This window comes from Phanerochaete carnosa, assembly GCF_000300595.1.
Source record: "Phanerochaete carnosa HHB-10118-sp unplaced genomic scaffold PHACAscaffold_3, whole genome shotgun sequence".
Taxonomy (NCBI): domain Eukaryota; kingdom Fungi; phylum Basidiomycota; class Agaricomycetes; order Polyporales; family Phanerochaetaceae; genus Phanerochaete; species Phanerochaete carnosa.
The window spans coordinates 3,630,369-3,643,734 of record NW_006767630.1 but is presented as its reverse complement, the minus strand read 5'-3'; the positions used below and the strand labels follow the sequence as shown (position 1 = coordinate 3,643,734).

Genomic DNA, 13,366 nt, shown 5'->3' with positions numbered 1-13,366 from the left:
GACGTCGATGCAGTCGTCTCTGACAAGCGCGATAGGTGTCTGTCGCCGTCAGGTCGAAGATCGGGTCCCAGTCGTCTACGCTGCCTGTAGGAAATACTTGCGACAGCCTGTATATCGGCTCGTTGATGATTTCCTTGACCTTGTATTTCACGGCGACAGCCACGACCACGCGGAACTCGGTATAATCAATCGGTGGTCTTAGACTGTCCAGCCAGTTACTACACCCAACATTGTTATAAGCATCTTAAGACACTCATAATATGAAGTTAACGCTCGCCTGTTTCCTCCATTGTATATAATAGCGAGCAGATATTCGAAGTCGCGGCCTTCGTCCTCCACGCGCAGGACAGGGCAGCCCTCCAGCTTCTCTGGAAGCTGCGCAAGGGCCGGGCCGTTCAAAAGTTCTTTGAAAACCTCAGAACGAAGCATCAAGACACTTGCGTGTACCTTGAAGGCCCTGTCCTTGGCTGCGACAATGACACTGCCGTCGTCAAACCAGAGGTCCTTGGACCGCTCGCCGATCTCTGGCGCAGCCTGGAGCGAGTCTATGCGTTCCTCTGACTGAATCTTTCTCTTCTTGTTGGGAGTATCCACCTCCCCTGCGTGAGAGTTGCTGCGAGTGCTTGCTGGCATGCCTGAAGCCTTATCGTAGTGGTCGAGAATGAAAGCGGAAACCGATCAATCTTAGTTGTGGCATCAGGTAATTCTGCTTACGATCGCGTGCTAGTGGTAATTGCGCTCACGTTGAGGCGACTTACAAGCGCTCTACAGCTTACTCCGAGTCGCGCTCCCCATCTCTCTCTTCCCCGATGACGATATCCACGCGCAGCCGCGGTCGCAGCAACACCGAGGACGCGCCGAACAAGAGGCAAAAGGTAGAAGAACACGTCCAAGACGCGCTTCCGCCAGAAGAGGCCCAGCCAGTAGTCGGCGAACGCCATGCCAGTCTCTGGTTCGACGAAGGAAACGTCGTGCTCGCGGCCCGGGGAAAGTCATTCAAGCTTCATTCTGGCGTGCTCGCGCACCATTCAAAAGTATTCAAGGACATCCTGAGCGCGGCCGCTCTCGCGAATCTACAAGAGAGGTTGGATGGCTGCCCGGTGTTGCGGACGGACGACATCGGAGACGTGCTCGCGCAGCTGCTGCAGATTATCTATGATGGGGGCAAGAGGTGTGTTGCGCTTCTTTGACTCTGGCTGTGGCGTGTTACATCTGTCTTCCAGTGGCTGGTTCGGTCGCAAAAGGGAGGTCATCAAGTTTCACGACTTACGGTCGGTCACCCTCATTGCGGCGAAATATCAGGTACAAGAGGTGCTCGACGAGGCTAAAGACCGGCTGAGACTGTATTACCCGACCAGCAGCTTGGAAGAATGGCGCCAGGCCGGATTCCATGACGACCCTGGGGCGAAATGCGACTCGTTATGCATTCGTTATTCCGACTCAATCGCTGTTGTCCACCTATGCAGGCTCCTTGGGGCGCACGAGATGCTTCCAGTAGCATTTTACGAGTGTTGCAGGCAAGGCGACCAAGAGCTTCTGGTCCGCGGCGTCGCCTACGACGAAGAGGTTGTCGTCTGAGCGAGGACGACATGCTGCTTTGTCTCGTTGCACGTCATCGTCTCATCCAAGAGAGCGCGCAGTTATTTAAATCATTTATCGACTTCCGCACTCCGCGTGGCGCTCAACCATGTAGCACCCAAGACCAGTGTCGGAAGGCGGTCAAGTCGCTCACCCGCCATTGCTTCAATCGCAACATGGTGACCGATGTGGATCCTCTGGCTTCTTGGAGCCGATTCTTGAACGAGGACGCGAAGCATAAGCCGTGTACCCTCTGCCGCGATGCGCTGCAGACATCATTGGACGATCGAATAGAAGCAGTTTGGAGGAAGCTCGGGAAGATATTCCACGTGGATTGCTGGCCACCGAATGACACTGGCAGGAACGGCTCGGACAATGACGACGGTGCGGTGAGTAGTTCCAGTAGAAACACAGTTGTCAACCCCCATTCTGACTTATCATCGCCTAGGAGCCACAAGTGCAGGCCGACAACTAGCATGCCCATGGCGCATGCAGGTGCGTCTTATCCAGGAATATAAACACAATAGAGCCTGCTGTCGACCCGTATACGACCCTCGCACTGCTAAATTCCAGATCTAGATGCGAAAAACTTCTACAAGCTATTAGTTCAATGTATAGAACGCTCTGCGCTATTGCGTATAGGCGGTCCTGTCGCGGATAGACACCTCCACTGCCGCTGCTGTCCTTCACAGTGGGATAATCTGATACCATTACCTGTAGTGTCCAAAAGAACGGCACTGATGGTTTGCATGGCTTCCAATGATATACGAGCGTCTGGATCGCTTGCAGTTGAACGAGTCGCAGCGGTCCTGCAGCCGCATCGCTCTTCCTGACAGCGTCATGGCTAAAGGCAGCAATTCAGCTTGGGATAGATTTGGCGAAACGCAATCTACGTACCATGTTCCGAGCTTGCCATGACGCAAAGGGGAGCACCTCTGTTGTGCCTAAGCCTGCTCCTACCGTCTCTCGGTGGTCGCTTGAGCGTATGGCATCTCGCAGGACGTGGGGCGAGTCCATGAAAGCACTTTGGGGCTATTGCCCGCGGATGAATGGTGGTAAGAGAGGCGCGCCGATTCATCCCCGCTAAATATAGCGAAAGTCCAATAGGGCGACCTCCGAATCCTTCGGACTCGATTCGTTGATCCGTAATGACATCGTGCAAAACGCCACAAAGGCATCGGGGTTGATGCGCATTGCCTGATCGGGCCACGCCCGCCTGATGGGACCATGCACGCGGAGTATTTCTAGCTTGCCTTTGTGCACGAGCGGGGCTCTCACTTCTTTTACTTCAACCACTATGTTCAATCTGTTCTGCTTTTTCGTTTCATCTTGACTTTTTCGATAGCTCGTGACGACAATATTAATATCATGCTCGTCTGTGGACTGCGACTCTGTGAGTGGCAAGTCTTGTTATGCGAGCCAAACAATAACGAAGGGCCACACCAGCCCTTCCCTTCATTTCTCTTCCTCACTATCCCTCGCGCCGTCCCAGCACACGCATCCTTCGAGCGCCACCCACCTCGTACTTTTGCAACAACAGGGAATGCACACACGCGAACTCGCCACAGGCCGCGTCCGGAAGGTTCGTTTGCCAGGGCACGCTAGCACACGGGACCAAGTGCAAGGGTACATATCGCGTGTCGCGCTGGGACGCGCGCACTTACGAGCGCTCGGTGCGTGCGCGCTGGGCCGCCGAGGATATGCAGCGCGCGGCTCGCTCACGGCCTGCGGGGGAGGGCGAGAAGTCGTCGGAGGGCGGCTGCGGGGACGAGCGGCGTGACGATAGCGTGGTGGAGCAAGAACGACCTGATGCTGTCTCGGAGCACAGAGAAGAACGCCGCCGCATTCGCGAGGTCCTGGACGCGTGGTACCGCGGCGACGACGCGTTCCTTGTCGCCTATGTGAAGTCAGTCGGACGGTCGTGGATGATGTCCGGAGGGCAGAAGCGGCTCTGGCTCGGACACATTCAGGAACTGACAGAGCGCGAGGCGGACCTGACGGCATGGCTTACCAAGGTCGACGCGTCTTGTGCGGGCGAAGAACCGTGGTCGCCGTGAGTGGTGCTTCTTTAGGCGTTTGCGAAGTATAACTTACTCGTTCAGCAGACCATATTTCATGCCTCCAATGAAGCACACGTCACTGCCATCTGGTGGAAAGTGTTGAACAGCGGCTGGACCGTTACCCTCTCGTTCGGATTTGTGTCGTCACCGCTGTCACGCCAAGGTTGTGTTTACCGCGCACTGACCCTGATGTCACTATTACCGTCATATTAGCATGCGCACACCGTCAGTTTGAATTGCTTCTATTGTACACGTTACCTATTTATTCCCAGAAATGCGAACATTGGCTGCGGCTAGCGCGTTTAGCGAGCATCAAGCAAGCTGTCAAGTCCGCCGACGGCCGACGGCCGCCGCGTGCCGCTCCGCCCGTGTGATGCGGTGGGGCTGCGTCGGGCGGCCAGCTCGTATATAAAGGTGCGCGACTCTGGCACGCTCCGCGAGGGGAGCACGCATCGGGAGCAGCCGGCACTGGGCCAGTGGCGATCCCGAATCGTCCGTTGTGCAATCGAAAAAAGACGGCTGAAATGGTTAGCGTCGCGGGCGTATATAAAGAGCGCGAACCTGGTTCCACGTCCCCCCGTTCCCCCTCCCCATGCCGCTCTCCATGGCCGTCCTCTTGCTGTTCTCACACTCTGCCGATTCCGGCTCCGTCAACCCTGTCGGTGCTCGGCTTGGAATATGGCGCCGATGGCGCTTCCAGCAACACCCACGACGAGCTGGGGCTGAGGTTGGTCTTTTAAGGAGGGAATGGGCGGGGGGACGAGCGGAGCTGGCATGTGTGCTGCAACACACCACACGTACGTTGCTACATGCGCTGAATTATGTACATGGGCAGACATCGGCAAGCGCGGGGCCCTGGGCAAGATATATGAATCCTCGAGGCGCTTTAAAACACGCAAACCGAACGCGAACTGCAACGTCACATTCAGAAGAATCTTCAGCTTTGCAACTCGAGGTCGACACAGCTTTATGCCTCTGTGAACGCTCCTGAATCGCGACCAGTAAGTCCGTAACCGCACAAGCAACATGGAAGCGGTATACTTCAAGATTTTCGTGGGAGATAATGGAAGGAGCAGAAGAAGTAAATATGCATGCAGTCTGCGAACAATGGTGAGAGTATTTGACGTTGGAATGTCGACTGTTCGGCAGGGATAAAGTTGACCAGCGGCTCTGAAAAGATTTTTGTCTCGTGAACCACGATGAAGATCCACACCTGCCTCTTGCCAGCATTACCTGCTCCCACACCCACCAGTACTCAACCACACTTGACCGCATCTGACCAGCTGCGCGACGTATCCACCTGACGATCCACGAGGAACATCTAGTTCTTCAATCGAACTCAATATTTTGATGACGGCATGCTCTGGTCCTGACGGGGTTGAACTGCTGCGGCTGCAGGAAGCTGAGCAAGGAGACATGTCGTTGTGGGATCGTCAGGGAAAGAAAGACGTCGGGAATGAGGGAATTTCCCCGAGCCGATGTGTTGGAGATGTGGAAAGACCCGGAGCGCCGGAGATAGCCGCCAATGCTTCATGAAGCGTACCGGTCTTGAGAGCAAAGGAACTCACATCTGCACGGCCATGTCGTCCTCGGCGTACATCGTCGCAGATCCAAGCAGCAGCAACACATCGTTCCAGAGACATCTACCATCGTCCCCGCTCGCAAACAGGTTCAACAACAACCGGGCAGGGTCGAGTACGCTGGGCCAGACACCCTTCAGGCCACCCGCGCATAAACATGCACACCACCTACACTCGATCCCCCCTCGCGAGAAATCGACGAGAACCCTGATCCTAGACCACATGCTCTGGGTGCACGCACGAACACGTACCGCACAAGCCCGTGCAGAACTTGGCATGGCTGATCGCACCGGAGGTGCGCACGCTCCAAACTACGTTAACCGCGAGAGACCGGAGAACTACGAGGAGGACGAAGATATATTCAGCGAAGGAGAGGATGTCGTCTCTATGACCGCACGTGCAGGTGGGCCCGGACACACTCATGAAGAGGACGAGGACGAGAGGCTTGACATGCAGGACTTAGCTCTTGCTAGGAGTCTGCGCCAGCGCGCTGAATCCGTCGAGAAGGTCATCACCTCCATGCTCAATCAACCCCCGAAAGTGCCTCCACTTCACCCTGAGGAGCTCCTTGAGCCCCCAACCTCGCCACAGCTCCATCCGCAAACCTCATCGCGCCCAACTGAGCATTCGCTCCCGAACGGTGTCCGTCTGCGCCTAGCGCTTGGCACTGTTATCAACGATGTCTTCGCCCGTCGAGCCCCTTCACCACCTTCACGGCATATCCCTAGTGCACACTCATCGGGTCATCTCCTACCGCCATCGCTTCCTCCCGTCCTCGAGCCCCTGCTCGCCGTCTCACTCCCCGGAACATGCCGTCTCCTCGCAAACCGATGCCCAGCGATTATATCAAGTCACTCTACAACATCGGTGCCGATCCAGACTCGCAGAACTCTCCCCCATCGCTCCGCTGCCCTCGCCACCTGCTCATGGGCTGCGATATCTGCGTCGAGGCCAAGGCGACGAACGTGCGCACCTCGACCGAGAAGAGGCGCAGCCAGTCGGGACGCGCGGGCTCTGCCTCGGGAAGCAGCCCAAGCGACACGCCTCTCACTGGTGGCAACAACGTCTTCGGTCTGGGCGGCGGTGTGACAGGCTGGCAAGACGGCAGTGGTATCGGCTCGGGACTAACGCGGCCGGGCCCAAGTGGCAACGTCCTCCGACGCCCGCCGCATCCCTCGACGCGGGGCGACGGCGACGGTCCGCCCCCGCCCAACACACGCCTCGCGGAACTCACCGAGCGCTTCCTCCGCCTGAGCGCCCTCGTCGCAATCGAGCTTGGCCGCGAGGCGACCGAGGACCGTGCGTCCGTCGACGGCGGCGGCGAACGCCCGAACACGTCGTCGAGCGCGCAGTCGTCCGTGTCGCCGCTGCTCGCACCGCGGCTGCTGAACAAGCCGGCGTCGTCGGGCGCATCGGGCGACCTGCACGCGAACGCACTGCGCCCGACGCGCGCGTGGTACTTCCTCCTCGCGGGCCTGCTCACCCGCTCTGCGCTCGAGGGGTACATGACCGGCGGGTGGCGCGGGACCGAGTCGCTCGAGGTCCTGCTCTGCGTCGGGCTCGGGCTGCCTCCCAAAACCGGGGCGCTGTCGCCGCGCAAGGACAAGAACGCCTCGGGCAGAGCCGAGGACCCGTTCGCGCATTTCGACCCCGACGACTTCCCGGACCTCGAGGACGCGGTCAAAATCCTCTTCCCGTCCCTGCGAGATATTAATCCCGCCAGGGGCGGCATACCCCCGCGTCGCACCGAGGGCGCCGAACAGGAATACGAGATCGAGATGCAGGAGCGGTTGACGAGAGTTTGTGTTTTTCTAGCTATGTATGATCGACGCCATCTCAGGCTGACGCGCGTTTGCAGTTTTATGACGTCCCACACTCGACACCCGACGTCGCCACGCACATGGAAGATCTGGCGTGGCAATACCCCGCGGAGGCGGTAGAGCGCGCCGCATGCAGATTCTGCGAAGCCGTCTCCCGGTGGCGCGGCAAGCCCGAATTAGAAACGGTGAGTCCCTTTATTCTTGTTCTCAGGCGCACACATGCTCACATCCGCTTAGTACCGGAAGGCGTCCTGGATTGCCGCGAACAGGGAAGGTAGATCCTCGATGTCGATAGATTCTCTTGTCCACTCGAACCCTACAAGCCCGGCGCGCCCCGGCTCTTCTGTCCCGGACCCCTCCCTGTCGCACCTCCCGCCCCTGCCTCCGTACCAGCCCCCGAACCCACAGCTGTCGCACAAGCCTACCGTAGAAGACTACTTCTCCATCCCGCCGTCGGTCCTCTTGCAGAGCCGGAAGCGGCGGCGCTCTGAGGCAGAGCGTCCCGAGGACGGACGGCCGCGAATGTATCAGATGTTTACCTAATAAGAGCCCTGCGTTGGCGAAAGCGTGTTGGCGGCCTGGAGTGAGACGATGGTCTACGGTGATGACTGCACACACGCGCGCGTGCGTGCAAGCGAACTGTGTAATTGTTGTTTGGATTGTGTTTCTTGGAAGTCCATTTCTATCTTTTCTTTTGTTCCTGCTGTACAGATGAAGCACGGACAGTCAGTGTCAATCCTCACATTCGCGCATATATTACTATTGCAATTATGTTCACGACATGACTGGACGCAGTTCATCTTCGCATGCAGCATGTTGCGGGTATCGTCGCTCTTTGCGCATGGATTATATTATGGAGGGTGAGTTGGTATGCCATATACCATCGGTCCGCCCGTACTCTCCACTGTGCTACAGTAGCAGCAAATGCCGGCTACATTGTCTGGTGCTTTCTAAGCGAACGGATACATATTTGCAGGCTTATAAACAGCTATGAGAGGATTGATCATACTTATAGTACAAGAATAGTCCCAACGAGAACCGAAGAGAACGAACTGGAACTATCCTGCGGAGGCTCAATGACCGAACATAGACTCGATGGCTCGTCCGAGCAAGGCAAAAAAGCCACGAGGATTCGCTGTCAAACGCTGCAAAGCCCCCACGGTGCTCACATTCAGAGGGCTTTTATCTGCCTTGTTCACCGACGGCGCAGCCTCACGCTGCCTCTCTTCCCGCTCTGCCTTCTCCGCCTTGAGACCCTCCTGGATCTTGCGCACGCGCTCGTCCGCCTCGGCTTTCTTCTCGGCATACTCCCTCGACAGCCGGTCGCGGTCTCTCTCGATCTTCTTGATCTTTTGCAGTAGTTCGTTGCGGACCTGCTCGAGCTCCTTCCTCATCCGCTCGTCCTTCTCTGCGAGCGCTTGCTTCATCTCCTCCCGGATCTCCGCAACAGTGCAGAGCAGTTCATCAACCTTGTGAGCGGCTCTAACCTCGCCGTGGGCGAGGACCTCACGTCCTGCACGGCCAAAGTGGAGACCGCAAACACCTTCGAGCTGTTCGGGAAGCTCGTCACGCTCGTTGACACGCCTGGCTTCGACGACACAACGGTCTCGGACACGGACATCCTCAAGATGATCGCCGTGTACCTCTCTAGCACGTACGTCCGTTCCGCCCGTCGCATACCTCTCACTAAAGTCTTGAACACAGGTACGAGAACGGGTACAAGCTGAGCGGAATCATCTACATGCATCGCATTTCCGACTTCCGCATGGGCGGCATCTCGCGGAGGAACTTGAACATGTTCCGCAAGCTTTGCGGCGACGAGGCGCTCGGCAACGTCGTGGTCGTCACGAACATGTGGGGCGAGGTTACCTCCGAGCGCGGCGCCGCGCGTGAGCACCAGCTACGCACCGACGAACGCTTATTTGCGCCTGTGCTCCAGGGCGGCGCCACGATGCTCCGGCACGACAACACGTACGAGAGCGCACAAGCCATACTCGCACATCTCGTAGGAAACCGTCCGCGTGCGCTGCGCATCCAGCGCGAACTCGTCGACGAGGGCAGAGACATCGCGGAGACGGCAGCAGGCGCCGAGCTCGGCAGCGAGCTCGAGGCATTGCGGAAGAGACACGCCGAGGAGCAGTATGAAAGAACGAGCGGTGGCACGCGCAAACTTACCGTCGACTTTCCAGTGCCTGTAGCTCCCAGAACACTGAAGATAAAGTAAGTCCTGATGAAAGACGGGTGCACGGATATGCACATACGCGATGACTCTCTCGTCGCCGTGGCACGACGTGTCCTGATCGCCCCAAATGTGCTGTAGATGAGACTCTTCCGCCTGGTAATTGTCGCATCCCGGCGACTCGAAGGCTTGGGACTCTGGCATAATGCGGGCTGCGTCGATGTAGTCGTCTGGAGGAAGATCTGCAGACTGTGAACAATCATGTGTTGGTTATAAGTCATATAACATGCTTGAACAATGCGGTCAAAACTTTTTGAAGCTGGCATCGATTCCTTTTGCAAACGTATGCTGACGAACTCCCGTGCGTACTAGGAAGGATGCGACGTGCACCTCAAGGTCCAGGCGTTGCAGCATTGATGCACGCGCCGCACCTTACTTTCGTGCTCCCAGCTGCTTCTATGGCTTTTGGGCAAATCGTACTTGGATGAGAAGGTTGGGAAGAGGTCGTCAGGTGGATATTAGGTTTCATTAATATCCATGCTTCTGCAGCTCATCCGTCTCCACCGGGTCTCTGAAGTGAACCTCCGCCATATCGATGGATAGTAGATGCCTATAGGCGTGATCCGCCCCGTCTGTATACCGCAATGTGCCGACTTCAGTGGCAGCGTGGCATTGGCACATTCACTGCACTTACCTGAGGTTTCCTGTTATCTGGAAAATCAGTAAATAGCAGCAAATTCGCGCAGTGAATTGATGAAAAAACGCAGTGGTTGGCGGGAGAAGCGACGTTGCTAGTTCGCCAGCTTGGGCTTGAGCCTATGGTCGACGGATGCTGCTCGCAGCCCCGAAACATCCATCGCGTCGGTGCAAGGGCGTGAAATATGCCAAGCTCTTGTGTTGGCACGCTTTGCACGGACTGTTAGGTCAACGCCCTGCTCGAATTTTCCTCATGGCTGAGAGTCAGCTATCAGCCAGGGAAATTTCACACGGTAGCGAGGTTTGCGGGTTGCCGTGCGAAGCTTTGTATCGAATATAGACCAAAATAGAGCAAAATTTGAGCAAAAATACCAACAAATTATTGGAATTTTGACAATTTGGCACACACCATCGTCACGCCGACCAATCATTCAAAGCGGTACGGTAAGAGGGCAAAGAGGATCTTACCTTTCCTCTCTATTATCAAAGGTTGGTTCACATGGCCTTCATAATAGCTACCCTCATACATAGTGTCTGCTTTTTCCAACCGTCTACGCTGTCCCACACGTATTGTGCCTATACTGAGCAGCGCACAAGAACTTGAAGCGGTTTTGCAGCAATAAGTGGATACTAACTTTGGTTGCTTCTCTGGTGTTGAGTTGACAGCTGGTATTGTGGAAGTTGAGATACCTATATATTCAATGGTTCTCATTCAATGCACTCGACTGTGGCCCTGACCCCGTGCCTAGTGCTTCTGCCGTGGCTTCGGCGTTGTTAACCAACGTGCGGACGCGGATTGTAGAAGATTTTCAGAGATTCGAAGCGACGCGGCTCAATTCATGCGTATAGCGCGTGCCGCCAATTCTGACCGACAGGTCTTACGCCGGCATGCCCTGATACGAGCCTCAATGCAACCTCATGTGCTAGCGACCTTTTTCCGCCCCCATCTCACTACCTCCAGACCCTCGAACTGTGCAGCCAACTCTGCGACATTGAAAAACTCGGCCTCGATCACTCCGACACGGATACCGTCCTTGTCGGCCTCGCCGTAGTCAGGCCTGTGGCACCTTCAGCTCCATGTGCCCGCCGTGGAAGGCCGTCCCACTGCATACCCTTGGCTGCGTCCTATATACGAGCCTCAATACGATCCTCGCTGCCTTGACATCCACCAGTCGAGCTTATTCTCCTGCCAGCTCATGCTCCCGACTCCAGGTACACGTCTCACGTCGTCCACCGAGCCTGGACAAGCTTGTTTTGTGTTTGTGCGACGAGTTCGTAGATACTGAACACATTGCGGTTCGCCGTCAAGAGGCTCGACCTCAGTGGAGTGATGCTTCAAGGCCTTAGGCACGTGGTTGCGTATCTGGGTGCCACAGAGGGGCGGCGAACTGGGGCATCTTCGGCGTTGGAACTCGGAGACAGGCTTCTCAAATCTTGGCACGAAAGTGTTACAAAACTCGGAGCTCGTTGTATACATATATACCATTTACCGACCAAAATACATGTGCAACAACATGTCCGCCAAAATCTCATTAAGCGGCCTGGCCCTACCCTCATCATGCTGGATGCTTCGCTCTTGCGCTCCCAACCGGATGGAAGTCAGCTATCTCAAGCTTTCTACTGAAGAAGTTTATAGAAGGAGCAATGGGATATTTCGTTTAATATACACTCTCGGGTACTATGACAGAGCTTGTGATACGGTCGCCTCGTAAGAAAAAGAAAAAGAAGATATAACAAAAATACGTTCAGGAACAGCAGGCTTAGAGACCGAAGAGAGAATCAATAGCCCCACCAACCATAGAGAACAGCCCACGACGACGGGAACGCCTCTTGAGATCCTCCATCTGACGTTGCATGTTCTCCCGCTCTCTCGCGTGCAAGTTGCGGTTGTTCTCCATCTCGCTAGCCAGCCGCGCAATCTCTTGCTGTCTCTCTTCTCTCGCCGCCTTCTCCGCCTCGAGATCTTCCTGGATCTGGCGCACGCGCTCGTCCGCCTTGGCTTTCTCTTGGGCATACTCCTTCGACAGCCGGTCGCGGTCGCTCTCGATCTTCTCGATGTTCTGCAGCAGCTCGCCTCGAACCTGCTCGAGTTCCTTCCTCGTTAGCTCGTCTTTCTCTGCCAGCGCTTGCTCCATCTCCTGCTGAATCTCCGCGAGCTGTTCGATGTGCTTCTTCCGCATCGCCGCGAGCTCGCGGTCGAGCTCAACACCCGCCGCTGTCTCTGTGATGTCCTTACCCTCGTCGACGAGCTCCCGCTGGATGCGTAGTACGCGGGGGCGGTTGCCTGCAAGGTGCGCGAGTATGGCCTGTGCGCCTGCGACCGTCCCATCGTGCCGGAGCATCGACGCACCGCCCTGGAGCACAGGCGCAAAGAGGAGGTCGTCTGTGCGCAGTTCGTGCTCGCGTGCGGCACCGCGCTCGGGGGTGACTTCGCTCCACATGTTCGTGACGAGCGCAACGTTTTTGAGCGTCTCGTCACCGCAGAGCTTGCGGAACATGCTCAGGTTTCGCCGCGAGATGCCACCGACGCGGAAGTCGGAGATGCGGTGCATGTAGATGAGCCCGCTCAGCTTGTAGCCGCTCTGGTACCTGCGTTCGGGACCTCGATGAGGGTGTGCACATGCGAGATAAGAGGTAAGGGACGTACGTGCTGGAAAGGTACGCTGCGATCATCTTGAGGATGTCCGTGTCCGAGACCGTTGTGTCGTCGAAGCCAGGCGTGTCCACAAGCGTGACAAGCTTCCCAAACAGCTCGAAGGTGTTCACGGTCTCGACCTTGGATGTGCAGGACTTGAGGCCCTCGCCGACGGCGAGGTGAGAGCCGCTCACAATGTTGATGAACTGTTCTATACTCAGCATGCGAGAACGAACGGCGAAACGCATAGACTTACAGTCGACTTGCCAGAGCCTGTGGCTCCCATGACGCTAACACGCTTGATAAGTAACGACGAATGATGATTGTACGAGCAGGAGCGTACGCAATGACGACCTCTTCGGGCTCGCTCGGCGCTGCAGGTTTCATGGACTTCCCCCCATTGCCATAGTGGGATGTATCTCGATAGTTCTCTATGTGTCGAGGAGGGGGCTGGTAATCTTCGTAGCCATTGTTCCTCGACGTCCCGAAGGTCCGGGGAGCTGGTACTGTGCGGGGTGCATACATGTTGCCCGGGTGAAGGATAGTCTGCGTACTAAGGCAGTTCATAGGGAGCAATCTGTATTATAAGTGACAGAATATGTTGGTTCGATGCGGTGCTGTTAATTTCGGAACAATCATCTATGGCAAACCTGTCGTGGTGGTTTCCTCGTGCAGGGCGGGAAGGGCGTGGCGCAGCATATTAGGGCTAAATGCCACAGCGATATCAGGCCTATTCCGCGTGCTATGTTAGCCTTAGCGCCGCAGCTCGCTTCTTGGTCTTCGAAACCGCTTGCGCATCCTGTATCTGGGCTACACAA

At 56.4% G+C, this 13,366-nt stretch overlaps 8 protein-coding genes across 8 annotated transcripts in view; 5 read left to right on the top strand and 3 right to left on the bottom strand.

The window, feature by feature from the left end:
* The window catches only part of PHACADRAFT_171872 (uncharacterized protein), a 2,084-nt gene extending 1,442 nt beyond the window's left edge, over positions 1–642 (bottom strand). Inside the window, exon 1 of the mRNA XM_007393839.1 lies at positions 278–642. Within this exon, the coding sequence (XP_007393901.1) occupies positions 278–633 (356 nt within the window). The 5' untranslated portion in view covers positions 634–642. The remainder of the gene's footprint in view (positions 1–277) is intronic.
* A 134-nt stretch (positions 643–776) lies between these two features.
* Positions 777–1,220, top strand: PHACADRAFT_253052 (uncharacterized protein). The gene has a single exon (XM_007393838.1). The coding sequence runs from the start codon at positions 810–812 to the stop codon at positions 1,188–1,190; it is 381 nt and encodes a 126-aa protein (XP_007393900.1). The 5' UTR covers positions 777–809; the 3' UTR covers positions 1,191–1,220.
* Positions 1,221–1,754: 534 nt separating this feature from the next.
* Positions 1,755–2,053, top strand: PHACADRAFT_193722 (uncharacterized protein; the record flags this gene model as incomplete). Its single annotated transcript, XM_007393837.1, has 2 exons — positions 1,755–1,967; positions 2,027–2,053. The coding sequence occupies 2 exons, from the start codon at positions 1,755–1,757 to the stop codon at positions 2,051–2,053; spliced, it is 240 nt and encodes a 79-aa protein (XP_007393899.1).
* An 893-nt stretch (positions 2,054–2,946) lies between these two features.
* PHACADRAFT_207407 (uncharacterized protein) lies at positions 2,947–3,862 on the top strand (the record flags this gene model as incomplete). Its single annotated transcript, XM_007393836.1, has 2 exons — positions 2,947–2,971; positions 3,025–3,862. 2 exons carry the CDS (start codon positions 2,947–2,949, stop codon positions 3,633–3,635), a joined length of 636 nt encoding a protein of 211 aa, XP_007393898.1. The 3' UTR covers positions 3,636–3,862.
* Positions 3,863–5,220: 1,358 nt separating this feature from the next.
* Positions 5,221–7,806, top strand: PHACADRAFT_253048 (uncharacterized protein). Its single transcript, XM_007393835.1, has 4 exons — positions 5,221–6,010; positions 6,070–7,017; positions 7,077–7,223; positions 7,276–7,806. Exons 1-4 carry the CDS (start codon positions 5,495–5,497, stop codon positions 7,579–7,581), a joined length of 1,917 nt encoding a protein of 638 aa, XP_007393897.1. The 5' UTR covers positions 5,221–5,494; the 3' UTR covers positions 7,582–7,806.
* A 305-nt stretch (positions 7,807–8,111) lies between these two features.
* Positions 8,112–8,465, bottom strand: PHACADRAFT_27059 (uncharacterized protein; the record flags this gene model as incomplete). Its single annotated transcript, XM_007392674.1, has 1 exon — positions 8,112–8,465. One exon carries the CDS (start codon positions 8,463–8,465, stop codon positions 8,112–8,114), a length of 354 nt encoding a protein of 117 aa, XP_007392736.1.
* Positions 8,466–8,498: 33 nt separating this feature from the next.
* Positions 8,499–9,262, top strand: PHACADRAFT_90161 (uncharacterized protein; the record flags this gene model as incomplete). The annotated part of the gene is made up of 2 exons (XM_007393834.1): positions 8,499–8,692; positions 8,743–9,262. Coding segments are annotated over 2 exons (714 nt in total), but the record flags the coding sequence as incomplete, so codon positions are not given.
* Positions 9,263–11,573: 2,311 nt separating this feature from the next.
* PHACADRAFT_253046 (uncharacterized protein) lies at positions 11,574–13,074 on the bottom strand. The gene is made up of 4 exons (XM_007393833.1): positions 12,892–13,074; positions 12,805–12,838; positions 12,561–12,754; positions 11,574–12,502 (listed from the first exon to the last, which is right to left on the bottom strand). Exons 1-4 carry the CDS (start codon positions 12,933–12,935, stop codon positions 11,674–11,676), a joined length of 1,101 nt encoding a protein of 366 aa, XP_007393895.1. The 5' UTR covers positions 12,936–13,074; the 3' UTR covers positions 11,574–11,673.
* Between the last annotated feature and the right edge of the window lie 292 nt (positions 13,075–13,366).